This window comes from Phacochoerus africanus, chromosome 13 (genome assembly GCF_016906955.1).
Source record: "Phacochoerus africanus isolate WHEZ1 chromosome 13, ROS_Pafr_v1, whole genome shotgun sequence".
NCBI classification, from domain to species: domain Eukaryota; kingdom Metazoa; phylum Chordata; class Mammalia; order Artiodactyla; family Suidae; genus Phacochoerus; species Phacochoerus africanus.
Window position 1 is genome coordinate 682,884 of NC_062556.1, and position 27,736 is coordinate 710,619.

The 27,736-nt window shown below is 46.1% G+C and overlaps 1 protein-coding gene across 3 annotated transcripts in view; it reads left to right on the plus strand.

The window, feature by feature from the left end:
* LOC125113579 (zinc finger MYM-type protein 2) overlaps positions 1-27,736 on the plus strand; it is a 64,889-nt gene that overhangs the window by 17,740 nt on the left and 19,413 nt on the right. The window contains exons 3-11 of one of the 3 annotated variants that reach the window (XM_047756391.1): positions 2,270-2,555; positions 4,456-4,621; positions 5,465-5,677; positions 12,054-12,125; positions 17,403-17,553; positions 18,236-18,351; positions 21,521-21,637; positions 23,655-23,805; positions 26,697-26,869. In XM_047756391.1, the coding sequence (XP_047612347.1) occupies positions 2,270-2,555; positions 4,456-4,621; positions 5,465-5,677; positions 12,054-12,125; positions 17,403-17,553; positions 18,236-18,351; positions 21,521-21,637; positions 23,655-23,805; positions 26,697-26,869 (1,445 nt within the window). Of the gene's footprint in view, positions 1-2,269; positions 2,556-4,455; positions 4,622-5,464; positions 5,678-12,053; positions 12,126-16,788; positions 17,292-17,402; positions 17,554-18,235; positions 18,352-21,520; positions 21,638-23,654; positions 23,806-26,696; positions 26,870-27,736 lie in introns of those variants that run through there. The other 2 variants (XM_047756392.1, XM_047756393.1) reach the window with 2 other exon arrangements.

Below are 27,736 nucleotides of genomic sequence, written 5' to 3' on the forward strand. Positions count from 1 at the left end.
AGTTGACAGATGCCCTTAGGTTTAACTAGGTTCTTTTAAGTATATATTCAAATGATAAGCCTACAACCATGAAAATGGTGAGGGGCCAATATTTGTGTTGCAGAATGTATTCCTTCTAATGTATCAGATAATTATTTTTGATCGAAGACCCTTCCTAAGGTGGAATTCCCAGTTTCAGTAATGTGCTTTCTTAACATTCATTAGTATTTTCACCTCTTTTATTAAGACTGATCAGTTCTCCTCATGATAGCAGGGGAACATGGTTCAGGAATGCACTCTCCTGTCTTGACTCTGTGTATATATTTATTTGGAGGGGTCTGTGGAGTACGGTAAGTTTTGAATAGCTGGAGTGACGGCTCTGATGCAACTGGATCGGCAGCGTCTCTGCAGCGCCAAGACCCAGGTTCGATCCCTGGCCCAGCACAGTAGAGTAACAGCGTCGAGCGTTGTTACAACTGCGGCTTGGATCTGATCCCTAGCTTGGGAACTCCATATCCTAAGGGGCAGCCAGCAAAGAAAAAGAATTTTGAATAGCAGTGTATATAGCTTCTTGAAACCATTAAGTTGGATTAGGTCAGAATCAGGAAATTGTACTTTTCAAGGTTTTGGGAGTAAAGAAATTTCCTCATAACTCTGGATATATTTGTGCTTCCTGTGAAAGGAAAAAAAATTGTTTTTCTTATGGAAGAGCAGCTTTTTTTGTATGGAAGTTCAAAATTCAGAAGAAACTTGGAGTTCCTGTTGTGGCTCAGCAGTAACGAATCTGACTAGTAGTATCTTTGAGGACGTGGGTTAGAACCTTGGGCTCGCTCAGTGGGTCTACGCCTGTGGCGTAGGCTGGCACCTGCAGCTCTGATTTGACCCTTAGCCTGGGAACCTCCATATGCCGAAGGTGTGGCCCTAAAAAGACGAAGAAAAAAAAAAAAGAAAATTTCAGAAGAAACTAGAAAGGAGAAATATTACAAGAGACCAAATCAATGGAAGTTAGAAGCAGTGGCATGAAAAGTTTGAAAATGAAAAAACAGGAGTTCCCCTTGTGGCTCAGTGGTTAATGAATCCGACTAGGAACCAAGAGGTTTTGGGTTCGATTCCTGGCCTCGCTCCATGGGTTAAAGATCCGGCGTTGCCGTGAGCTGTGGTGTAGGTTGCAGACGCGGCTCAGAGCCCGTGTTGCCGTGGCCCTGGCGTAGGCCGGTGGCTACAGCTCCGATGTGACCTCTAGCCTGGGAGTCTCCCTATGCGGTGGGCACGGCCCCGGAAAAGACAAAAAAAGAAAAGGAAGAACCCAGTGCTGGTATTGCAGCGGGAGGCCTGTGGGATGGCCGCTGGGGCGAGGAGCCGGCCGCCTCCTGCTCAGTCCCCAGAAAGGAGGAGTGTGTGCCCCTGGTGCCTCCCCAGGGCCGCGTGCTCTGCCCTGCGAGCTGTGCTGCAGGGACCCTCCGGCAGAGGAGCGGGGCTTGCGCTTGCTGTTGCTTGTGGGCTTAACGTGAGCATTTCTGTGTCACTCGTAATGTCTTTGATATTATGTGGTGTATTCAGAGGCTGTGGAAAAGCTGTTCTCAAGATCATTTGCATAGGATCACTTGTAAACTTAGACCTATTTTTGTCCAAGGTTCTGGTTGGTCAGTATTACTTTTTTTCCTCTTTTAGGGCCGCACCTGCGGCATAGGGAGGGTCCCAGGCTAGAGGTCCCGTCGGAGCTGCAGCTGCGGGCCTGCACCGCAGCCACGGCCACGCCAGATCTCAGCCGTGTCTGTGACCACAGCTCACGGTAACGGTCACTGATCACTTAACTTTGCACTGATGAAGACCAGGGATCAAACCCGTGTCAACATGGATGCTAGTCGGATTCTTTACTGCTGAGCCACAGTGGGAACTCCTGGTCAGGGTTTCATTATACGTTTATGTGGACGTATGAGGTCTTTGTTTACAGTAGTATTCTGCGAAGTCTTCCCGTTTAATAACTAATGGCTCATATCTCGTAGTGCTTTGTGTAGGCGCTGTGGTTAATTCTCTCACTGAATCACTGCATGTATCACCTCATTTACTGTCACCGTCTCCAGTGTGAGTGACGTCTCGGTCTGGTAGGTGGTGTCGCCTGAAGGTCCCATCCACTCTAACCCAGCCCTGCCTTTACCCCCCTGCTGTCCTGCACCTCACTGATGTTTGAACACATGCACAGTGGGAAGGTAAGAATGTTTCTCTGTAGGAATTTCAACCTGCGTAAATACCTGTTCCGTGACTCTCTTTCGTGGGTTTGGTTTTTCAGATTCTTGGATCTCCCAGTCAGCGTCCTTTCCCCGGAACCAGAAGCAGCCAGGGGTGGATTCTTTATCTCCAGTGGCCTCACTTCCTAAACAGATTTTCCAGCCTTCTGCCCAGCAGCAACCCACTAAACCAGTTAAAGTCACTTGTGCAAACTGCAAAAAACCTTTACAGAAGGGACAGACAGCTTATCAACGAAAAGGATCAGCTCACCTCTTCTGTTCTACCAGCTGCCTCTCCTCCTTTTCGCACAAGCCTGCTCCAAAGAAACTTTGTGTTATGTGTAAAAAGTAAGCTGTACCTTTCAGCATTTTTCCATATGGTTGAATAATGGTAGTAAAATTTGAGAATAGTTGTCTTAGAGGTGAACTACTATGTTTTAAAAATTGGTAAACTAATTGTTTGAATATTCAGCCAAACTCAAATTCATAGTTGCTTTGGAGGGTTCTCTGTCTAGCCCAGGTGGCTTAGAATTAAAATCCTTCCTCTGGAGTTCCCGTCGTGGCGCAGTGGTTAACGAATCCGACTAGGAACCATGAGGTTGCGGGTTCGGTCCCTGCCCTTGCTCAGTGGGGTAACGATCCGGCGTTGCCGTGAGCTGTGGTGTAGGTTGCAGATGCGGCTCGGATCCCACGTTGCTGTGGCTCTGGCGTAGGCCGGTGGCTACAGCTCCAATTGGACCCCTAGCCTGGGAACCTCCACATGCCGCAGGAGCACCCCAAGAAATAGCAAAAAGGCAAAAAAAAAAAAATCCTTCCTCTTTGCATAGACTTTGGGGTTGTAATTAAGGTCTGTAATCTCCACTGGACTCGTTCAATTCGTAAGAATATGTATGTGCTTATTTACATTATTAATTACAAGAATTTTGTTCTAGCCAGACAAAGTGGTTAAGCATTTGTATATGACTAGTTTTGTATTAAAATAGGTCAAGGAGTTTCCATTGTGGCTCAGTGGGTTAAGGACTCGTTGTCTCTGTGAAGATGCAGGTGCGATCCCTGGGTTAGTAAGAACCTGGCATTGCTGCAGCTATGATGTAGGTCTCAGATGAGGCTCAGATATGGTTTTGCTGCGGCTGCAGTGTAGGCTGGCAGCTATGGCCCTGATTTGACCCCTAGCCCAGGAACTTCCATGGGCTGCAGATGTGGCTGTAAAAAAAAAAAAAAAAGTCAGAATTCTCACTATCTTCATATGATGAATATTTAAAATTGGCAAACCTTTGGATATTGTATGAATTTGTTTATTTTGAACATTAAGTCATTTCTGCCCTTTTTTAGGTCTGCCCTCACTAGTTAAGAATAAGGTGAAGAGTTCCCTTGTGGTATAGCGGGTTAAGGATCTGGTGTTGTCCCTGCAGCAGCTTGGATTGCTGCTGTGTCGTGGGTATGATCCCTGACTGGGGCAACACCCACATGCCACTGGCGTGGGCAAAAAAACTTGGAATATGGTATATTATGTTCAAGGTGAAACAGGTGGGTTTTCTGTACATTAGAGCAGCCCACGCTTGCGAAGATATTTTTGTTTCTTAGAACTTTGGAAAGGGCTAAAGGGTCTGTACAGTTCTAATAAATTCAAATATTGGAATGATTGCTATAGTTTTCGATTGCTTTAGAGTAGTTGACTTGCTTACTGCAGTATAAGCCCTGGAAAGTGAGAATTAAAGGAAAACTTGAAAACGCATCAGCATTGTTGTTTCCTAACCTTTCCAGTTGTAGTCGTGTGCTGCGTAGAATGGTACAGCTGTGTAGAATGGTAGGGTTGTTATTTTGGGTTATGGGGATGTATTTGAGTTCACATATCCTCTCTAGAAGGGTCCATATTCTTGTGACATAGGAACCTCCAGCTTTCACCCACAGGAGAGAAGTTGGTAGCTCGTGTCAAGTTATACGTCAGTCAACCAGGCCTCAGCATGAAACGCCACGTAAATAGTGTGTTTAACAGGGGTTACGAGAGCCTTGTTGAGGCGTTTGAAGACGATTGCGTGTGGGGAGGGTTTGATAGTATTACTTCTCAGTCTTCTGTGTTCATATTGTGTTGCCAAGGGTTTTTAATAGTAAAAGGCGCTTCATGGATCTGCAGATGGTGCTTGAGTCCTGGGACTCAATCTGTGGAAATACAAAAATGTCAGTTATTACGCCTGCATTTGATTGCTTCTCCAGTAGAGTTTTACTTTTTGTTTCTTGTATTTTTCAGAGATATAACTACAATGAAAGGAACCATTGTTGCTCAAGTGGATTCAAGTGAATCCTTCCAGGAATTCTGTAGTACATCTTGTTTGTCTCTCTATGAAGACAAACAAAATCCGACTAAAGGAGCTCTAAATAAATCAAGATGCACGATTTGTGGCAAACTAACAGAGGTTTGTATTTTGTGCTTTATCACTTAGTTCTGCTAATGGGAGTGTTTTTAACTTTAACAGTGTGATGGAATCTCCCATCAGTACATGTCTTCTTAAAAGTGAGGGTCTGTCACTTCTGCCTTGTAACTGCCCCGTGCTGCAGTCCTGTTCCCGTGTAGAGAGGGGAGAATGATTTACAAAACATTGGACTCTTCCTGAGGTTGGGAGCATTCAGACAAAACCAAAGTGTTTAAATAGGCACACCACACAGGAGTGTGCCAGCAAAGAATCCTGCTTAAGGAGGAGGACGGTGAGGGGTGTTATTTTATAGTTTTGGCATTTGATGGATCAAAAGGATCTCTGTGCATATGCCCTTCATTTGTGTATTTTTTATCTTTGTCTTTTTGCCATTTCTAGGGCTGCTCCCGCAGCATATGGAGCTTCCCAGGCTAGGGGTCCAATCGGAGCTGTAGCCACCAGCCTGCACCACAGCCACAGCCATGCCTGATAGAGGCTGTGTCTCTGACCTACACCACAGCTCTTGGCCACGCTGGAGCCTTCACCTATTGAGTGGGGCCCCGGGTTGAACCTGCATCTTCATGGATCCTGGTTGGATTTGTTTCTGCTGCACCACAACGGGAACTCCCCTCCTTCCTTCCTTCCTTTCACGGAGGCATGCAGCAGCTTGAAGTGGGATCTCCATTCCCAGACAGGGATTGAACCCAGGCTGCAGTGGGGGAAGTCCAAACTGCTAGAATCCAGGGACTCCCAAGGCATTTTCCTTCTGCTGAAGGACTTTGTTACTTAGCTAAATGTTGTATGTATATTTGTTTTTTAAAATTTTGCTTATTGTTTTTCTTTTAGATCCGCCATGAAGTTAGCTTTAAAAATATGACTCATAAGCTGTGCAGTGACCACTGCTTTAATAGATACAGGATGGCCAATGGTCTGATAATGAATTGCTGTGAGCAGTGTGGGGAGTACTTGCCCAGCAAAGGCGCTGGAAACAACGTCCTGGTCATTGATGGGCAGCAGAAGAGATTCTGCTGCCAAAGTTGTGTCAGTGAATACAAGCAGGTAATTGATGATCTGATAAAACTCGACCAGTCTTTGGAATGTGTTTTAAAAAATGTTACAATGGTTTTATTCTAATAACATTTATTAACCAGATTTGCCTTGGATTTCATTGAATTCCGTTATTGTCTTCATATCTTAAAGGTGTCCTATCTTGAATACTGAAATACAAGTAGATTTTGGGGACATAGGTTGTGATCTTACTTAAAAAGGTGAATGCTTGCCAAAATAATTCCTCTTTTGAGCGGTGGAGATGGGTCACAAATAGGAGGTTTCAATTTGTCATCTTCTTTCCTCCCCCCACCCCTTTTTTGGCCACCCTCAGGCATATGGAGGCCCCAGGCCAGGGATCAGATCCCACCCCAGCTGCATCCTGGCACCACAGAGATGCTGCTGATCCTATTGTGCCACCCTGGGTGCTCCCTTATTTCATTTTTAAAGTTAATTTAAAATTTAAGGTCTTTTTGGACTCTCCCAAAAGCACCCAGTCTTGGGAGTTCCGTTGAGGCCCAGTGGTGATGAACCCAGCTAGGATCCATGAGGATGCTGGTTCGATCCCTGGCCTCACTTAGTGGGTTGAGAATCTGGCTTGTCCGTGAGATGCGGTTTGAGTTGGGTGTTGCTGTGGCGCAGGCCGGCATTTGCATTCCGATTCAACCCCTAGCCTGGCAATTTCCATATGCTACGGGTACAGCCCTAAAAAAAAAAAGAAAAAAAAAAGATTTAAGTTCTTTTAGTGTTTGAATATATATGATTTAGGTTTGACTATATATGGTTTCAAAAGTCAGAGAAGTCTGGTTCCTACTTCTTTCTTCTCCTGGTTCTCCTACTTTGCCTTTATATGTATAACTTGTTTTTTGTTTGTTTGTTGGTTGCACCTGGTGGCATGTGCAAGTTCCCTGGCCAGGGATCAAACCCAAGCCACAGGAGTGACAATGCCACATCCTTAACCTACTGAGGGACCAGGGAACTCCTTTTTTTAAAATTTTAAAAATTTTTTTATTTTTCACTATTTTGTTTGCTGTTCTTCCTCAAAAATTAAGGAAATCATTCTTAGGTTTTCTTCTATATAGATATATACAAAAGGCAGCATACCGTATGTACTGTATTGTACCTTCATTTGTATCTTGGAACCACTCCCTGTTGATATATTCCTTAAATTTGCAGGAATTCTGTGAGATAGTTGTTAAAAATAGCCATTTTTATTAAGTGACAGAACCTCATAAATGTTATTTGTATTAGGCTGTTAGGGCTGCCGTAACAAAATATTGCAGTGCTCAAACAGCAGGAATTTCTTTTCTCACAGTTCTGGAGGCCAGAAGTCTGAGACCAAAGTGCCTTTGCAGGTTGGTTTTGGTGAGGCTGCCCTTGTAGCCTGGAGAGGACCCCTTCTCGCTGGTCCTCCCTCTGCTCAGAAGCAGAGGGAGAGGGAGGGAGATACAGGTCCAGCCTGTAGGCCTTCGCTAACCCGTAGCTGCCCCTGCAGGCCCTGTTCCCAGTGCAGTCTCACTGGGACCTAGAGCTGCACCATAGGAATTTGGGGCTGGAGGAAGGGGAAACACAACAGTTTTGGAAACGACGAAAATAAATTCTCAAAACACAGTATTTAGTGGGCTTTCTGCTCTGCTGCAGCTGGATCGGCAGCATCACGGGCATGCTGGGATGCAGGTTCGATCCCTGGCCAGGCACAGCGGGTTAAGAACCCTGTGGCGTAGGTGGCAGCCGCAGCTCAGAACTGATCCCTGGCCCAGGAACTACATATGCTGCAGGGCGACCAAAACAAAACAAAAAAACCCTTGCCACTTCCTAATTGTTTTAGGACATTTTAATATCTGTGTACCTAAGATTATTGCCATTATTGTATTTGTCTGATGGAAATATTACACATAATGGTGCGCTTCAGTGTATCTGCCCAGTTTCACGTTCAGTTTGATGTCGCGGGCCTGAAATTAGTCGTAGTGGAGGTAGGTTCCTGGTCGACGCTGAGTAATTATTGTGCTTCCTCTCACCTCCCAAGGGCTGGTGGTTAACCACATACGAGACAGCACGGCTAACTCTGGTCTGTTTGATCACTTTTCTGTGGACGGTGTTTGGGTTATTGTCATTGTTTTGCTTTTACAAATAACACGTGATGAATAAGCCGGCACGGTTCGGTTTCAGACCACTGCATAGAGCAGACGTTGCAGTAAAGCGAGTCGCACGATTGGTTTCCCAGTGCATGTAAGTTCTGTTTACAGTGTGCTGTGGTCTAGGAAGTGTGCAAAGCTCCGTGTCTAAAAAATGCCCGTACCCCGGAAACAAAGCGCTGATCACCGCCCGGGCCTTGCGTGAGTCATCACAGTGGTATCTGAGCTCACGCATCCCGGAGCTCCCCAGCAGAGTAATGATGAGAATGTTTGAAAAGTAAGAGTAACCAAAACGAGACAAGCGACATGAGGTGTCCAGATGCTGTTGGACAAATGACGCTGTTAGGATGGCTCAGTACGGGGTTGTCCCAAACCTCCAGAGTGTAAAAGTCCCCGTGTCTGGGGAGCAGTCGAGGAGACGAGCCCTTTAGTGAGGGGAAGCAAAGTGTGTGCTTCACTCTGTGTCTGCGGAGACGGGGGTTCAGGGTAGGTCCTCAGAAGCAGGATTGGTTAGGATCAGTGGTTGGTTAGTGGTTTGTTGCTGGTTGGTTAGATGTTAAGTTCCCTGTGAGAGTTACGCCTGTTGGTGTTCTTTTCAGCAGTTTATGGGGACGTAGTTTCTCCAGAACCTCTTCAGTAGGGAGTATTAACATATTATTCTCATTGGTAAAATGGTGTGTGGGGTGAAATTTGTATTTATCTCCTAAGGAATGATGAGCAGTTTTTCCTATTTCACATTTAATTGTCTTTCCTTTTCTGCGAATTGTTTGTTTGCGTCTTAAACTCATTCTTTTTGGGCTTTGGCATTTCTCATTAAATGTTCTCATTTTTCTCATTTCTCTTAAATGTTCATTAAGTGAACATTTATTTTATTTTATTATTTGATTAATTTTTTGCTTTTTAGGGCTGCACCCACGGCATATAGAAGTTCCCTTGCTAAGGGTGGAGTCAAAGCTGCAGCTGCCGGCCTACACCACAGCCACAGCCACGCGGGATCGGGATCCGAGCCTCGTCAGTGGCCTGCACCACAGCTCACGGCAACGTCAGATCCTTGACCCACTGAGTGAGACCAGGGATCGAACCTGCATTCTCATGGATGCTAGTCAGATTCATTTCTGCTGAGCCGCACCGGACACTTCCAAATGTTTATTTTAGTAAGCAGGGTGCTCATTAAACTGTTTTTTTGTGAAACGGTTATTTACCACCTACTGCATTGCAGGCGCTGTGCAGATTGCCTGGAAGAGGGCCGTGCGAAGCACAGTTCTGTTTCCTGGGCTTTGTGAGGGTGGCAGCCTTGTGATCAGTCACCATGAGGAGGTTTTGGGGGTGATTGAAAGGCTGAGTCAGGCTGATGGTAACGCCTGGGATTCAGTACAGTCTGCTGTTGGTGATAGCAGTGCATCAGTGACCTCTGACAGCTGGAAGTTTGGTAAGAGGTAGTCGAGTTGGCCGGGGTGCAAATCCTGGCCGCGTTAGTCAGCACCCGTGTCCTGGGCTGATCGCTCGGTCTCTTGCGCCCTGTTTCCTCTCTCTAAAGTTGTGCAGTCTGTCTGACAGTGACATGGAAAACATCGGATCTGCACCTTTCATCTTGAGTTTTAAGCTGCTGGGTCAAGGGAATTCCCTGGTGACTCATTGGGTTAAAGATCTGGCGTCGTCGTTGTGGCTGTGCTGGTGGTAGAACTGCCACACGCTGTGGGTGTGGACCCCTCCCCCAGTTTTTTTTTTTTTCCTTTGGTAATTCTAGCCATTACAGTAGGTGTGAAGTGGGCTGGGTTTGTTCTTGTTTTTGTTTTTGGTCTTTTTTTTGGCGGGGGGCGGGTGGGGAGGGGAGCATACCGAAGCTCCCAGTCTAGGAAGTTCCCAGGCTAGGGGTCACATCGGAGCTGTAGGTGCTGGCCTGACCAAGCTACACCACAGCTCACAGCAACGCTGGATCCGTAACCCACTGAGCAAGGCCAGGGATGGAACCCATATCCTCCTGGACACTATGTCCTTTTTTTTAACCTGCTGAGCCACATTGGGAAATCTTCTTCTAACACACATTTGGGTCTTTAGTCCATTTTGAATTAATTTTTGTTTATGATATGAGGCGGGTATCCAACCTCATTCATTTGTTTGTGGAAATCCCAGCAACATCTGTTAATTCCCCATGGAATGGACTTGTGTTACTTGTCAAATATTAATTGGCCATAGATAGGTATGTTTATTGCTGCTCCCTTGGGGTTTTCTTGATATAGGAGTCAATTCAGCTCCAAACACTGATAGTTGTACTTTTCCCTTTCCAATTTGGATTTTTTTTTTTTTTGTACGGCCGAACCCACGGCACATGAAAGTTTGCAAGCTGGGGGTTGAATCGGAGCTGCAGCTGCTGGCCTACACCATGGCCACAGCAACTTGGGATCTGAGCCATGTCTGCTGCATACATTGCAGCTCATGGTAATGCTGGATCTTCGACCCCTCTGACTGGAGCTAGGGATCGAACCTGCATCCTCATGCACGCTAGTTGTGTTCGTTATTGCTGAGCCACAACACAACAGGAACTCCAACTTGGATGTTTTTTACTTCTTTTTCCAACTTGTTTTAGCTGTAACTTTCACTGTCATGTTGGATAGAAGTTGTAAAAGTAGACATCCTTTTCTTTTTGTTCTTTTGCTGTTTTAATTTTTTGGCTATGTTCATGGCATGTGGAAGTTCCCAGGCCAGGGGTTGAACCCATGCCATAGCGGTGACAACACTGATTCCTTAACAGTTGGCCATCAGGGAACTCAGAATGGCTTCTTGTTCGAAAGCCTGGGAACTGCAATTGCATGGTGCTCTTTTGGTCCCTGTGCCACCTCCCTTTTGACCTTTTGTCTCTAACACTGAGCTTGTCTGCCATTGTGCACATCCCTGTAGCCCAGTGACGTTCTGGCATATATGGATACAGGTAATTAACAGTCTAGAACCTGCCAGTGAAATGGGTAACACTTGTCTTTCAGTCTTTTCTACTTTCCTGCATAGTATTTTGACTGTTATGGACAATGAGACACTTTATGCGTGGAGTAAGGGTATATATATGTATGTGCTGGAAGCTGTTATGTGTGCTTTAAGAAGAGTTTCCTAAATTATCCGTTTGCAAATGATGAAAATTGTAATTATGTGACTTCCAGGTGCTTTGGAATAGAATGCTTTGAGATACTGTTGTAAGTATTATTAGTATACTTTAATGAGACCTGAGAACACAGTGTCATCTGATAAGAAATAAGTGGTTTTTTTTTTTTTTGGACACGGTCTGCCTAGAGATGAGTCAAATCTAAGGTCTGTTTTCTTTTCTTTTAACAGCCACACTGGCTAAATTTGGAAATTCCTGGATAGGGGATTGAATCCAGGCCATAGACCTCTACCTCACAGCTGTGGCAATGCCAGATCTTTTTTTTTCCTTTTTTTTGGTCTTTTTGCCATTTCTTGGGCCGCTCCCGAGGCATATGGAGGTTCCCAGGCTAGGGGTCCAATCGGAGCTGTAGCTGCCAGCCTACGCCAGAGCCACAGCAACGCAAGATCCGAGCCGCGTCTGCAACCTACACCACAGCTCACGGCGACGCCGGATCGTTAACCCACTGAGCAAGGGCAGGGACCGAACCCACAACCTCATGGTTCCTAGTCGGATTCGTTAACCACTGTGCTACGACGGGAACTCCAATGCTGGATCTTTTAACCTACTCTGCCACAGCGGGAATTCTCTCTCTTTTTTTTTTCTTGTCTTTTTAGGGCTGCATCCATGGCATGTGGAGGTTCCAGGCTATGGGTCGAATCAGAGCTGTAGCTGCCGGCCACAGCTACAGCCACAGCCACCCCAGATTCGAGCCGTGTCTGTGACCTACAGCACAGCTCATGGCAACACTGGATCCTTAACCCACTGATGGAGGCCAGGGATTGAGCCTGCATCCTCATGGTTACTAGTCAGGTTCATTTCCGCTGTACCATGGCGGGAACTCCACACAGTGGGAGCTCTTAAGGGTTCACTTTTAATAACTTAACTGGTTGTCATTGTTTCATCACTAAATGGTTTTTCCATCAGATAAATAATGTAATCTTTATTCTGCACGTTGGACAGTGGCACTGGCGGTAGGAGAGCAGGCATTTTTAAAAGTGGATTGAGGTTGTGATTCACAAAAGAGGTAATTAAGAAGTAGTTTTATAGATTGTTGGCCTTTCAATCTCGCAGCCTTTCTTTGTATCTTTTTACGAAGTTTTTTACACTCTTTCCTTAGGTAGGTAGCCATCCGAGCTTTCTGAAGGAGGTTCGTGATCACGGGCAGGACCCTTTCTTAACGCAGCCTGAGGTAAGCAGGGGTGCTGCTGGGGCTGAAGCCTCAGCAGCTTCGTTCACTGCCATTGCTTCTGCTGTGTATCTGAAAAACCATGTGCGTTTTGAAGAGTTAACACTTACGACATGCAATGTCAGATGATGTTTGTTTTCGTACTTTATCGCTTGCGTTGGACAAGCTTTCTTACTTGACTGAGTTTTACATGTGTTTTCCTGGGATGAGCTCGTTTGCTTTTAGGTCATTATGTGATTAAGAATTCATTTTAAGGAGTTCCCGTCGTGGCGCAGTGGTTAACGAATCCGGCTAGGAACCATGAGGTTGCGGGTTCCATCCCTGGCCTCGCTCAGTGGGTTAAGGATCCGGCATTGCCATGAGCTGCGGTGTAGGTCACAGACATGGCTCAGATCTGGCCTTGCTGTGGCTCTGGCCCAGGCCCGCAGCTACAGCTCCGATTGGACCCCTAGCCTGGGAACCTCCATATGCCGCGGGTGCGGCCCTAAAAAGACAAAAGACAAACAAAAGTTCCTCCCTAGTGCTTTCCTGAAAGATTAAAAAACAAACACAGAAAGGAAATTTAAAAAAAATTTTCCAAATATAATAGTCCTATTAAGTCACATGAATAGATTAGTACATGAAAAATAAATATATACAATTAGGAATAATTATAACTAGTACAGTGATCAAAATAAGGAGTTTTATATTGATATAATTCTGTGCTTGATTATTCATCTTTTGTCCATTAATGTCCCTTAAGGAAAATTTCAAAAAATGATGCATTTTCCAGCATCCAGTCCAGGATCATAAGCCAGTATTTTAAAAAGTTGCCTTTCCCTCTTTCTTCTTCTAAGACCCCGCTTCCAGAGGTGTTAGATTTCCTCCTCCTGTCCCATGGTCATGGTAGCTCAGTCATTTATTTAGGCTTTTAAAGTCTTGTTTTCCTTCTTGCTTCCTTTTGGAGAGTTCCTTTTGTTGTATATCTCGTGTTTCTAATATTCCTCAGGTCAAGTGTTAGTGATGTACTTGCTGTCTCCAGAAGGTCACCTGGATCTTTCTTAGGTCCTCTGTCCGTGGCTTCATTATGTTTGTATTTTCCTTCACAGGTTTCCTGAATAGACTAGTGTGCTTTTCATGGTAGCTCTTTGAACATCTTTGCTGCTGTTTTCATTCCTGTCCTTTTCTATGTCAGCCGACTTTTAAAATTTCTGTGTAATGAGTTTATACGGTGGGTCCCCCCGTATCCAAGGTTCAGCGTCAAACACATTCACCCATTAGGGGTCAAAAATGTTGGGGAAGGTGGGAGCAAACAAATTCCAGAACTTTCCAAAAAGTACACCTTGAATTTGCCAAACATTGCCAGTTGTTGACGTGCCTTTTGCATCGTGTTTGCGACGGGTCTTAGGTGTTCTGGTAACGAGGAATCGCAGGGGGACGTGTCAGTCTTAAGGAGCCCTGCCCGGGTTACAGTCAAATACTTCGCCGTTTGACGGAGGGGACCTTGGAGCTTCTGCAGTTTGGTTTCCTGGGGCGGGGTCACGGACCTAGTCCCCTGCGGGGGGACTTGCATGTTTGTATGGCATTTTGAAGCCACGGTTTCCTCTTGTGTGTTGTCCAGTTTTTAACCATGGAGGTTAAGTCCAGTTGGTGTTACTCCCTCCTGGCCAGGTGCGGGAGTCCTGTCTCTTTTAATCATAACGGGTCCCTGGTCTGTCTTCGTCTTCCGTGACCTTGACACTTCTGAGCACTGAGGACGTCTGGTCTCATGCCCCTCCATTTGGCTCTGACTGGTGCTTTCTCGGGACCCTAATGAGGCAGTGCCTTTAGGGCTCGGACCCCCGGGGGCACCCTGGGCGGCGCTTGGCGTCTGTGTGTTAACTCGGTGCGCCAGCCCGCTTAAGGGGTGACGTCTGCCCTCTCCAGCGTCTGGTTACGGGTTTCCCTGGGACATTGATGTTTTTCTGGAGGGAATATATTTGATACTATATAAATACCATGTTGCTAAGCAGACTTTTCGCTCACTATTTCAGCGTCTGTTGTCAAGTAGAAAAGTTTTTAAAATTATGAAAATAGTGTCTCTTGTGGAAGGCAAATTATAAACTGTGTACAGTAGGGAAGACAAGGAGAACTTGATGTTTTACCTTTCTCGCTCTCCAGACATCTTGCAACATAAAGAGAATTTCGGGTTTTTGTTAAATATGAGGTATAAGCTTCACTGGAATTTCTCTCTGCCTCTTCACCTGGTGTAAACAGTAGTCTAACGTCATGTCGTTGTTGATGTTCTGTCACCACTCCTCTCTTTGCAGAAATTGTCACTGTTTTTTTGCTCGTTGTTTGCTTTTTAGGGCTGCACCCTGGGCACATGGAAGTTCCCATGTTAGGGTTTCGCATTGGAGCTGTAGCTGGGCCTGTGCCGCAGCCGCAGCCACACAGAATCTTCGCCATGCCTGCAACCTACCGCACAGCTCACGGCATCGCCGGATCCTTAACCCACTGAGCGAGGCCAGGGATCAGACCCGCATCCTCATGGGTCCTAGGTGGGTTCGTTCATCGCTGAGCCACGAGGGAAACTCCCAAAATCTTCACTATTTTTGTGGTAGCCTGGATAGACTAATTATCAGAATGTTGTTAAGTGCATGAAATAAACCAGCTGTGATTACAACTAGAACCAGGTATTCAAAATACAGTTACCAAAAATTTTTTTTTCTTTTTCAGCTACCCCCTTGGCATATGGAAATTCCCCGGCCAGGGATGGTATCTGAGCTGGAGCTGCATCCTAGGCCACAGCTGCAGCAACGCTGGGTCCTTCATCAGCTGGACTGGGCCAGGGATCGAACCAGCGCCTACACAGAGACAAGTTGGGTCTTGAACCTACTGTGACACAGTGGGAACCCTCTCAAAATATCTTTAGAATTTTGAAATGTAATATATACACACTTCAGTGCATTAATAAGACACAGTGGTTAATAACCGTAATTTTCTTTTTTTTTTTTTGTCTTTTTGCCATTTCTTGGGCCGCTCCCGCCGCATATGGAGGTTCCCAGACTAGGGGTCGAATCGGAGCTGTAGCCACTGGCCTACACCAGAGCCACAGCCACGCGAGATCCGAGCCGCGTCTGTGACCTACACCACAGCTCACGGCAATGCTGGATCGTTAACCCACTGAGCTAGGGCGGGGATCGAACCTGCAACCTCATGGTTCCTAGTCGGATTTGTTAACCACTGCGCCACGACGGGAACTCCCAATAACCGTAATGTTTTGAAGTGATGTTGGATATCTGTGAGAGACTGAGCCGTCTGCCAGTAGGATATGAAAAGCCGGGGGTGTTTTTTGTTTTTTTTTTGTTTTTTGGTCTTTTTATGTTTTCTAGGGCCGCTCCCACGGCATATGGAGGTTACCAGGCTAGGGGTCTAGTCAGAGCTGTAGCCGCCAGCCTCCGTCAGGGCCACAGCAACGCGGGATCTGAGCCACGTCTGTGACCCACACCACAGCTCACGGCAAATCTGGATCCTTAACCCACTGAGGGAGGCCAGGGATCGAACCCGAGACCTCATGGTTCCCAGTCGGATTCGTTAACCACTGTGCCACGACGGGAACTCCTGAAAAGCTGGGGATTTTTGTTTTTGACAAATTCTCAGGTTCTGCTAAAACTAAAGTGGTTTCTTGCCTCTAATCAGAATGAAAAAGAATGCTACATTTCAGTTAGACTTTTATGCATATGTAGACGATATTTTTCAAGTTAAGTTTCAGCTGAGCCTGAATGTGGCAGGAAGTGGCGCTGGGCCCGCTTCCTCGAGTAGATTGATGGCATCGGGTCCGTCGTGTCGTGGTCTGTGCCTTCCTGTGCCAGCCACGCACCTGGATAAAAGTGGACTAGATGCGATGTTTTATTGAGATACAAAGGGAAGAGTTCAGGAAAAGTTTTAAAACCATATGACCATTGATTTTAATCCTTATGTGGAGTTAAGATGAAAATGCAAGTTACTGTTTTTTAATGAGTAGATGAAAAAGGAGCCCGTTTGCTACACAGTCCCCGTTGTTTTTACCCTTTACCTCACCAGTATTGTCTCAGTCAGTTCCGACTCATATCTCATGCTTGTTTTTTTTTTTTTGCTTTTTATGGCTGCACCTGTGGCATATGGAGGTTCCCAGCCTAGTGATCGGGTTGGAGCTGTAGCTGCCGGCCTGCACCACAGGTACAACAACGCCAGATCCTTAACCCACGGCGTGAGGCCAGAGATTTAATCTTCATCCTCATGGATCCTAGTTGGTTGTGTTAACCACTGAGCCACGACGGGAACTCCCCACAAGTTAATTTTTAAATGCAAACATAGCAGCTCATACGAATCATAGTTTTGTAGGACTGTCTGTATGTCAGTGATTCTGCTTTTGTCCAACAGTGTCCAGAGTGCACCTCCTTTGGCCCCTCCTTCCTGTGTCTTCCTCATATTATCTACTGATTAACTGTAATAGCCAAAATTACTTTAGGTTATTTAATTAACACAGTAAAGGTTTTATGTTTTATTTTGTTTAAGTTAGGTTTTATAGTAGGAAGGTGGTGAATCAGCTTTACGAGAATTGTCAAAAGTCCTTGAAACAATAGCAGCTCAATGAAAAAGTATTTAAGTACTCAAGTTACTCCTCTGAAGAACTGTAGTCGTTTGGTTATTATGACTTTTTTTTTTCCCCCCCGCTTCTTAGGGCCTCACCCGCAGCATATGGCCGTTCCCAGGCTGGGGGTCGCATTGGAACTACAACTGCCGACCACAGCCCCTGCCATGCCAGATCGGAGCCGTGGCTGTGGCCTACACCATAGCTTATAGCAATGGCTGATCCTTAACCCACTGAGTGAAGCCAGGGCTTGAGCCCACAACCTTATGGTTGCTTGGCGGATTCGATTCTGCTGCGCCCAGACGGGAAGTCCCCATTAATAAGACTTGTATTTTGTGGGTTCATTTACTGTCTTTTGTCAAATGGCAAGGAAGTGTGTCATCCTTGTGGACACAAACCACTGCCCTTCTCAGACTTCCAGCTTCTGCTTGTGTGTAGCAAGTCACTTTAATCAGCAGGGTAAACCACCACTTTCAGAGGAAACTAAGCTTTGATCGTGTTGTTTGCCTCTCGTGGAGCTGTGTTGCAGTTAGCAGTTTGCATTTAGAGGAAGACTTCCAACCCACTGAACCCAGGTTAGAAATTAACAGAATTGTTTTGCAGAGAGAAAAGGTGTAATGAAAAATACAACAGTTGTTTCTAGTTAAATTGTTTTCTCAATTTCCCTTGTATGTTTCAAATTTTAGAAATACGGAAAACTGACCGCATGTACGGGTTGCCGGACGCAGTGCCGGTTTTTCGATATGACGCAGTGCATAGGCCCGAATGGGTACATGGAGCCGTACTGTTCGACTGCTTGCATGAACAGTCACAAGACAAAATATGCAAAATCACCAGGTGCGCTGCAGGGGCTTGTGATGTTAAAACCCTTTGATGACGTGAATAATGGCTTACCCCTCTTTCATGCTTGCTTTCACCTGCGTTAACTGTTTATTTACTGCCAAGTTTCGGTGCCTTTGATCATTTCTTTTCGTCTTAAAATTATTGGTGAGGTTCTGTGCATGTGTGTGTTCTTTGCTTAAGTTGGTTTTTTCCCCAAACGTTATCTAAAACTGAGATTGGTTCATGTATCTACGTATGTTTTAGAGAGGTAGTATCAGATTCTTCTCTTATGAAAGTATTTTTTAAGGTGTAAAAGTCAGAAATTAATAAAAGAAGAGCTGACAGAAAGTTTCATTAAGAAACTATTTTCAGGAGTTCCCATGGTGGCTCAGCAGTAACAAGCTTGACTGGTATCCATGAGAACATGGGTTCAGTCCCTGGCCTTGCCCAGTGGGTTACGGATCCTTAAGGATCCGGTGTTGCCATGAGCTGTGGTGTAGGTCACATATGAGGCTCAGATTTGGCCTTGCTGTGGCTGTGGTGTAGGCCGCTTGCTGCAGCTCCAACTGGACCGCTAGCCTGGGAACCTCCATATGTCACAGGTGCGGCTCTAAAAAATAAACTTATTTTCAGAGGTTAGTTATCATTGTTAAAAACTATTTTATAAAAAATCAGATATGTACCTTTTCTTTCCTAGGTTTGGGAATTATTTGCCATTTTTGTAAGCGAAACTCCTTACCTCAGTATCAAGCCACAATGCCTGATGGAAAACTGTACAACTTTTGCAACTCCAGTTGTGTGGCTAAATTTCAGGTTTGTTATTTATTTTGCCTAACCCGTCCAGTAAAATACAGTGGAAAATGAACAGTGTTAATATGCTTTATCTTGACTTAATGTGCCGATTTTTACAGAATTTCTCGAGGGTCAAATAGGAGACTGGAGATTCTAGCCTCCCAGGAGAGTCCCAGGGACACAGCTTCACTGGGCAGGGACACATATATTGACTTGTGAATGGTTACCCTTGATACAGACTTGGAAGGAAAACAAGTTTCAGGTGTGAACCTTGAAAAGGAGGGAAGCGGTCCGGCCCGCAGAGTAACCGAGGAGGACATCCTGCGGAAGAGGCTGGAGACCGAGCGCGAGGTCGGGGCAGGGAGTTGGGGGCCTTTTGACCCTGACTTCCCTGCAGGAGGGCGTCTTTGCTGGGCACACGGAACACCTTCCTTCTTCCTGCTGGCCTCTGACGCGAGCTGTCCAGGGCTTCATGGCTCTGTCTGCAGGGAGGTTTTCCCCTGCAGTCCTTGGGCTCCGTGTCTCCTGTGCTTCCTTAGTAGGGGGGTTCTGTAACATGGGCCTCGAAGGGGGAGCTCGGCGTCGTGCTCGGTGGACGAAGCCCATGTGTCTGTCTCGCCCCGAAGGGATAAGCATGTGTGTTTTCTTCGTCCACTTGGAACGTGCCGTGGACGAGGGATTGGGCTGTTGTGTGGACCCTCGTCTAAGACCAGGAAGTTTGAGGAGCCGGTTTTCGTTTTGGTCCATGCAGAGAAGGACTTTGTGACGCAGACGTTCCGAGGCGGAACGTGCATGGCCCCGGGAAGAAGTCCTGTCGGAAGCGTTGACCTCTAGGAAGGGCTGGTGGAGGCGATTCACTGTGAGCTGGAGCAGTGGACCTGCCTTGTGTCGAGTCCAGGGCATTGCTCGGAGGCTCAGACTGGTGCCTGCAGCCAGCGTCAACTAAACTGAAAAGGCAGTCGCTTGAGTATATGACACTATTTCTTATTAGAACTATTAGCATTTTAAATTGAGGTGGTTTTGAATTTAGCTGGGCGAATGCTGTTTTTGTTAATAATTGTATCCTTGACTGACCACATTCAAGACAAATATTTGAGGCGTTCGTTCCCTTTGTGACTCGGGATAACAACTCGACTAAGATTTATGAGGATGCGGGTTCAATCCCTGGCCTTGCTCAGTGGGTTAAGGGTCCAGCATTGCCGTAAGCTGTGGTGTAGGTCACAGACTCAGCTCGGATCTATCTGGCATGGCTGTGGCTGTGGTGTAGGCCGGCAGCTGTAGCTCTGATTCAGCCCCTCTGATTCAACTCTGTACAGCGCATATTTTATTTTATTTATTTATTTATTTTTTGCTATTTCTTGGGCCGCTCCCGCGGCATATGGAGGTTCCCAGGCTAGGGGTCGAATCTGAGCTGTAGCCGCCGGCCTACACCAGAGCCACAGCAACGCGGGATCCGAGCCGCGTCTGCGACCTACACCACAGCTCACGGCAACGCCGGATTGCCAACCCACTGGGCAAGGGCAGGGACCGAACCCGCAACCTCCGGATTCGTTAACCACTGCGCCACGATGGGAACTCCATACAGCGCATATTTTAAAGAAATAGTTTACACTCTTGTTTCTGAGGAGTGAATGCATCCAGGATAATCCCGTAGGGCAAGTCTCAACCTCTGTAGCTCTGTGCAGAGGAATACAAAGTTGACAAGCAGAAAAGCAGCTTTTTTCCCTTGATGTTAAAAGCGCAGATTTGAATGTTGTCTTCGTGTTTTTCACTTTCAAAGCAACGTGCTAAGATAGTATTTCAGTTGGTCTGAAAGGGTGACTAACTTTAACAGACTTCTGTTTTTGGAGATGGAAAGGGCAAGGTGTCTGAGTTTTATTCAGTTTTGTTACTTATTTGTCTGTTTGTTTGTTTATTTACAGGGCTGCACCCGAGGCGTATGGAAGTTCCCAGATTAGGGGTCAAGTCGGAGCTGCAGTTGCTGGCCTACACCACAGCCACAGCACTGCTGAATCAGAGCTACGTCTGCAACCTGTGCTGTAGCTTGCAGCCGTGCACTAGGTCCTTGACCCTCTAAGCGAGGCCAGGGATTGAACCCATGTTCTCATGGATACTAGGGAGTTCGTTACTGCTGAGCCACAACGGGAACTCCTCAGTTTTCTTTAAAAAAAAAAAAGTATTCCCCTGGTAATTACAGTCTTAAATCTGTTCTTTACGGTAATCTGTGTTTTATTTTCACCAGTATTAATTTTGTTGTTCAGTGTATGCACAAGTTTTAAAATGATAGTTAACACAATTCTTACAAGCCATGTATCTTCTTCTATTCTGTAAATTGATTTAACTTTTAATAATGTCATAAAACTAATAAATTCCTGGCATCAGTACCAGTCTTTACATCTCTTTTCCCCCAGCTTTGTTTTGAAAAAAATGATCAATATAAAAAACTCCAAAAAGGCTGTTTTTCTAGATGGACTGGGAATGGAAATGGGACAGTGCAGTGGAACAAATCGTTAGTAATTGGGCTGCTGGAGGCAGACCCACGAGTTGGGTGCTCTTGTGTTCACTGTGTAGAACTTGGAGAACTAAGCCCAGTATTCTTCGCTTATATTTTCCTAAGATAAAATCATATTGAACTTTATTTCCTTTTCCATATTATTTTAAATGATTAGTGTAGGGAGTTCCCATCGTGGCGCAGCAGAAACGAATCTGACTGGGAACCATGAGGTTGCAGGTTTGGTCCCTGTCCTCACTCCGTGGGTTAAGGATCTGTCGTTGCCGTGAGCTGTGGTGTGGGTTGCAGATGTGGCTCGGATCCCGAGTTGCTGTGGCTCTGGTGTAGGCCGGTGGCTACCGCTCCAATTGGACCCCTAGCCTGGGAACCTCCATATGCCGCGGGAGCGGCCCTAAAAGCAGAAAAGCCAAATATAAATAAATAAATCTGTCTTTCTTTATAAAAAAAAAAATTAGTCGTAACTGTGGTAAAAATGACGATCAATTTTTTAAAACTTCGTATTATACCAGTATGTTAAAGGCGAAATTCAGAAACGTAGCTTTGCATGTTGAGGAAGTAAAGGCACACGTAAGGTGCGTACTGTTTTTTGGATATGGTTGCTGTGTAGCGGTAATCACAGATAAAAATCAAAATTTTGAAATGCACATTGGACCCAGTGTGTTTTCTTCTCTGTTTTAGGCTCTCAGCGTGCAGTCATCTCCAAATGGCCAATTTGTAGCTCCAAGCGACATTCAGTTGAAGTGCAACTACTGCAAAAATTCGTTTTGTTCAAAGCCAGAAGTACTGGAATGGGAGGCAAGTCGCATTTGTTGTGAACGTTACGGAGCCAAAATGCAAGTCTAGGACCGTCACCGTGGGGTTTCTATATGAGCACCTACTACTCAGTGTACAAGGATGAGTTTTTCAGGTTTCGTGATGGTTGGATTATTTGCTTTCTTTATGTGGAAGTAGCACCAACAAAAGGTCCGTTTGTTTTTAGCTCAGACAGAAGTTATTGAAGGCCTGTTCACTGTTTGGTTGTGTGCATAGCAGCATCCGGAATGTCACTTTGTGTAGCTGCACACCTGGAGTGTCTGTCTGTACCCTGTTTTCCCACCTCTGTCCCCACCCTCACCTTTGTAAATGTCGCCTGTCAGCCGTCGTGTCTGACATTGCCCGATGCTACCATTTGTCGTGGGACACGTATAATCATGTTTTAGGAACGAATCCCAGCATACATTTCATTTTCCCTTTCGCATCACTCTTGCCGTCAGCGGTTCACTAGTTTACTGTGGCGTATCCTACGGCCGCTAGGAAAAGCTCGCAGCATTAGTGTTTGTCCCAGCAAGGGGGCCGTAATGAGTGGACGGACGGTGGACAGGGTGGCCCTGGCTGGACACGGCTTCGTGAGCCGTTTCCACATTCGGCTGGTCTCGCTTTGCCGCTGTTCGAGGTGTGGGACGCACGCAACCTGCTGTAGACTAACAGTGCTGCTTCGGGGGCCGACTCACTCGTGGCTGCTGGCAGGTCCCTTCGTCTCTGAGTCTCAGAGGCGATGGCCAGAGCTGGACTGCGGGACGTCTGCAGGACGTTGAAATCTGGAAATGTTTCGTCCCTAGAAACACCTTTGCGTGTGGTTTCCCTTGTTTGGTGCAGTCATGCTTTGAGACTGTCGTGGGCTCACGGTGAAGAGATGCAGTGACTTTGGTCCTCCCTGGGGCCGTGGCGGGAGGGGTGCTGAAGGCCCAGGAGGAGGAGCGAAGGGGCGGTGGGGCTGAGGAAGGGGCCTGTGAGTCAGCATGTGCAAGCGTGTCAGGAAGGAGACAGACCTGCACGGACGGGGCCCTGATAAACGGGGTGGGTGAGGGCTTCTCCACCAGCCCCTGGCTGGTGCCGCCCGACGCTGTGCTCCGGGTGCCTCTTCTTCCTGCGAGGCTGAGTCGGAGAGAGTTGGAGAGAGTCGGGCTGTGCCGTGGAGCCAGTGAGCCTTCCCCAGGGCTCCTGCTTCTCCTTCCCTGCTTGGCCGTTGCGGCTCGGTGGTGGCTGTTCCCCTCTTGGCAGTTGTGTGTCCCCCGTGGGGCAGTTCTCCATGGGCCTCCCCACTTGGGTGGCTTCCTAGACCTTCACCTTCTCTACCTTGGTCTCAGGTCGGTTTGTTCAGGGCTGGGCAGGTGGCTTACACCTCGTCTGTGTCCTCCATGATCAGAGACGAAGGCAGGAGAAATTCTTAACTCCATCATTACTAGCCTTGCTCTGCTCAAGGGAACCCGCTCAGTCTCCAGCCTAGGACACCATGTGAGGGCCGCAGACGGACTGCTTTACCCCTGAGAGGGGCCCTTCCTACAAGGCCGCGATGGGGTGCGAGTGAGCCCCCTGACGAGTGGGTCCTTCCTACAAGGCCGCGATGGGGTGCGAGGGAGCCCACCCGACAGCTCAACACGAAGTATTTCTTTTTGAGTAAAAATTACATTATTGTCACAGTTGTCATCTTTTTGTAGCTTGGCCATTTATATCTTGCATTGTTTGCCTCCCATCGCTCCAGTCCTGTAAGCAACACCAGACTTGCCATCTTGTCGTAGCGATACTTACACTTTCCTCTTCACGGAGGAATCAAAGAGTTAACGGTACTGAAATTTGAGGAGCTGTGTCCAGATTTATTAGGGAATGAGTTCAACCAGGTGTCTATGGCCTTTAGGAAATGTATCTTCAGGGATTATAACATGAAGTAGGTAAATGATTTAACTTTGTTTCTGTAAAAGTGGCTTGTTTATTTCTTAAACTTGTTCTCGAGGTGGTTGTCATGTACTTACCAAGGTTCCCATTGTGCATTTAGAACAAAGTGCATCAGTTCTGCAGCAAAACTTGTTCAGATGACTATAAGAAGTTGCATTGCATAGTTACATATTGCGAATACTGTCAAGAGGAGAAGACTCTTCATGAAACAGTAAATTTCTCTGGCGTTAAGAGACCTTTCTGTAGTGAAGGCAAGTGTATATACGGTGTTGTTCATAACTTTTATTAATATTTAATGTTAATTTTTTGCCAAACTATTTTCAAAATAGTAACTACGTATGTTCAGAGCAGCTCTACAATTTTAGCAAAGCTGAACAAAAAAAATTAAGCTTGCTTTTCTACTGACTTGTTATTTTATGTGTATTTGAAGACCTCTGAGCCACAGGTGTGTTATCGCTAAGAATTTGTAACCTTTCTTTCCATTACAAGGAAGTTTTGAGAATGAAATAAAAGCATCATCATACCGCATCATTTCTAAACAAATTGTGTTTGAATGTTGATTTTCCAAGCTGATTAGAATTATTTTGCATTGGCTCCATTCCCTTCCCAGTTTACTGCCTAGTCTGCTAAGGTTCTCAGCACACTGGCGAGGACAGCCGTGGCACATCCCTGCAGTGGGGACATACCTGGGGTTTGCAGTTGGGAAAGCCGGGGAGACCCTGGCTTTTATTAGAGTGCATGCAGGATTTCTCTGTCCTCTCGTTTACACTCTTGCTGCTGTGGTGCCAGGCCGCAGATTAAAGAAATGAACTGTTTCTAAGCCTCCAAAGATAGGAACCTGGTTTATAGCTATGGGTCGGGGCTCTTAGTGTTTTTACATTCCCCAAGTGGCGCATTCTTGCTCTAGGGGACTCTCACTTTCTGTTCTTTCTTTGGCCTGAGGCACTGGACTCCTGGCTTTCCCTCCGTGGTCTCCTCATCTATTACTTTCCAGTTTTTTCCCCCCTTTTCTTCTTGGCTCTGTTTTTCTGTAGGTTTCTACTGCTAGTTAGGGGCAAGAAAGAGATTGGAAAATCCTCGACGCCTGCTGTGGGGAACGGCAGCCGTCCAGAGGGTTTCTCAGTCCATTCAACACGCGCCTCCATCACCTGTCCGTTACGCACTTCGTGCAGGAGGGCGGCCCGCAGGGAGGAGCGTCCTGCTCACAGCAGGCTTTCCTGTTCACATAGGTTCAGTCCCTGCCTTTCCCCGAGATGAAAAGTAACCACATTTACTGCTAAGATCGTAGCTGTAACGAAAAGTGACTCGTAACGTTTCATTAAAAGGATTGATTCTGGAGTTCCCGTTGTGGTGCAGTGGTTAACGAATCTGACGAGGAACCATGAGGTTTCCAGTTCGATCCCTGGCCTCGCTCAGTGGGTTAAGGATCCAGCGTTACCGTGAGCTGCGGTGTAGGCCGGTGGCTACAGCTCTGATTCAACCCCTAGCCTGGGAACCTCCATGTGCCATGGGATCAGCCCAAGAAATGGCAAAAAAAAAAAAAAAAAAAGATTGATTATGAGTTAATTTAACTCTTTTACACCTGGATTTTTGTGCAGTGACAGTCTTAGTGACTCAGAAGCTGAGCATATTAGCATAGAGGCCATCCATGTCAGTGGGTTTTACTAAAATGAGAGACAAGCAGCAACACAGAGGGAGTGGACGTTAAAGGTGATTTTCAGCTGGAGAGACTTAGACCTTCAGCTGGGCAATAAAAGCTTACAGAGGAGGTGTGTCATGGAGTTCCTGCTGTGGCTCAGCGGGTTACGAACCTGACCTCGTGTCTGTAAGGATGCGGGTTGGATCCCTGGCCTCTCTCAGGCCAGGGTTAAGTGTTAAGGATCCAGCGTTGCTGTGAGCTGCAACATAGGGTAGCAGATACAGCTCAGATCTGGTGTGGCTGTGGCGTGGGCCGGCAGCCGCAGCTCTGATTCCACCCCAAGCCTGGGAACCTCCAAATGCTGCAGGCGCAGCAGTAAAAAGAAAACAAACACCATGGATCTTTTTCCTGTTTCATCATATAGTTTGTGCTTTTCTTTAACTGCACCTGGTTCTCTGCTGTAACTTGTTAGAAACAATGAGACACCTAGTTAGAAAGATGAATCTAATAAAGGCAAAATATCAAACATTTAACAGTGTAGTTCAAAGTCACAGAAAAGTCATAAGGACAGCTCATCAATAAAGTTGCCAAAGAAATTATGTAGGAAACAGTCTTTATTAAAGGGTACATAGGATTTTGGTAAATATAGGGGTGAAAGGTCATCCCCCCCCATTTTTGTCTGTCCCACTGCATATGGAGCTTCAGGGCCAGGGATCAGATCTGAACTGCAGTCTCTCCCTGAGCTGCAGCTGCAGCAATGCTATGTCTTTAACTCACTGTGCCAGGCTAGGGGTCAAACCTGCGTCCCAGCACTCCCACGGCGCTGCCAATCCCAGTGTGCCACAGCGGGAGCTCCAGGAGTGGAAGGTCGTTCTTAAGTGCACAGCATGAGTAGAGTATGAAGATACTTAATCCTCATAGAGTTATCTCAGTGAATAAATATTTAAATGTAAAAACAGTTTTCTGTAGTAGGTAAAGGAAGTCTTATTAAATAGAATAATAGAATAGAATGTCAAAATGTCAGGGTTTTGGAGAAGCTGTTAAACCAGTTTTACTTCCCTGAAGGGTGTCACCTTTAGGGTGACAGAGACAGGTAAGCCAGAAAGTTTAGCAAAAATACCTCATTAGCTAAATGGGGTTCACCCAGTGCCTCTCAATAGTCTGTTTCATTTCTCTAAAATGCCTCTTGGCGATGTGCTTATGATTCTTAAGCAGGGTTACATTTAAGTAGAGCAAGTAAAAGTTCTGAGACGTTGCTAGATTTTAAAAGTCTTAGAACAAGAATTAGTTGCACCCTTGAGGTATCAGTATAATATTTCCTCTGTTCCAGTTTTTGCAGGCTGCTGCTGATCACAGTAGATTTCACAGTTTTGATCAGGAAAGAAAGAGGACTTGATATGTGAATTTATAAACACGTTCTAAAGCCAGTGATCTATTGACCTGTAAGCTTTCTTACCTCAGAGGGCAGTTTTTGTATTAATAGTAAACCCTTCTGTTTTTCAGGCTGCAAACTGTTGTACAAGCAGGATTTTGCCAGGCGTTTGGGACTGCGATGTGTGACCTGCAACTATTGCTCTCAGCTGTGCAAGAAGGGGGCGGCCAAGGAGCTGGACGGCGTGGTGCGGGACTTCTGCAGTGAGGACTGCTGCCGCCGGTTCCAGGACTGGTACTACAAGGCAGGTGCCACCAGACCGCCCTGGTGCCGTGTCCTCCACGTCTCTGCCTGTTCTATAAGCTCAGCATTACCCCCAAATAGGATAGCTCTGTGTTTTCAGCACTCTAGTTTAACAAAGTGGGTTATCTAAAATGTGTGTATCTTTATTTCACTAAACAGAAATATTTTTGATGAGCTCTCTCTCAGTTTTGAACATGGGCAGGTAATTCTTTTGGATACTTAGGATGTGTTTCTGGTGTCAGGGGGTGGGGGAAGGGCTGCACCTGTGGTATATGGAAGTTCCCAGGCTAGAGGTCGAATTGGAGTTGTAGCTTCTGGTCTACACCACAGCCACAGCAATGTGGCATCCAAGCTGTTTCTTTGACCTACACCACATAGCTCACGGCAATGCCTGAGCTCTGAGCCTCTGACCATCTGAGCCACAACAGGAACTCCAAGTATAAGTTTTTATGTATGAATTTTATTTTGCATATTAAGTTGTATATACTAGTTAGGGCTGATTAGAACTGCTTAGAAGCAGTTCAAATTTGTGGTCTTAAATGTAATCACTTTTAAATTAATTAAACATTGAATGTTTTAAAACATGAGCTTAAAGTTCTTATTGTTAAAATTACATCAGTTATTTGTTAAAGCCACTCAAATTTATTATATTAAACTATTGAAACAGAATACTTCTAGTTGACATCCATGATTTTCTCATCATAAAACCTGACTTCAGAATTATTCCAGTCTTGGAGTTCCCGTCGTGGCGCAGTGGTTAACTAATCCGACTAGCATCCATGAGGATGCAGGTTTGATCCCTGCCCTTGCTCAATGGGTTAAGGATCCGGCGTTGCCGTGAGTTGGGGTGTAAGTGGCAGACACGGCT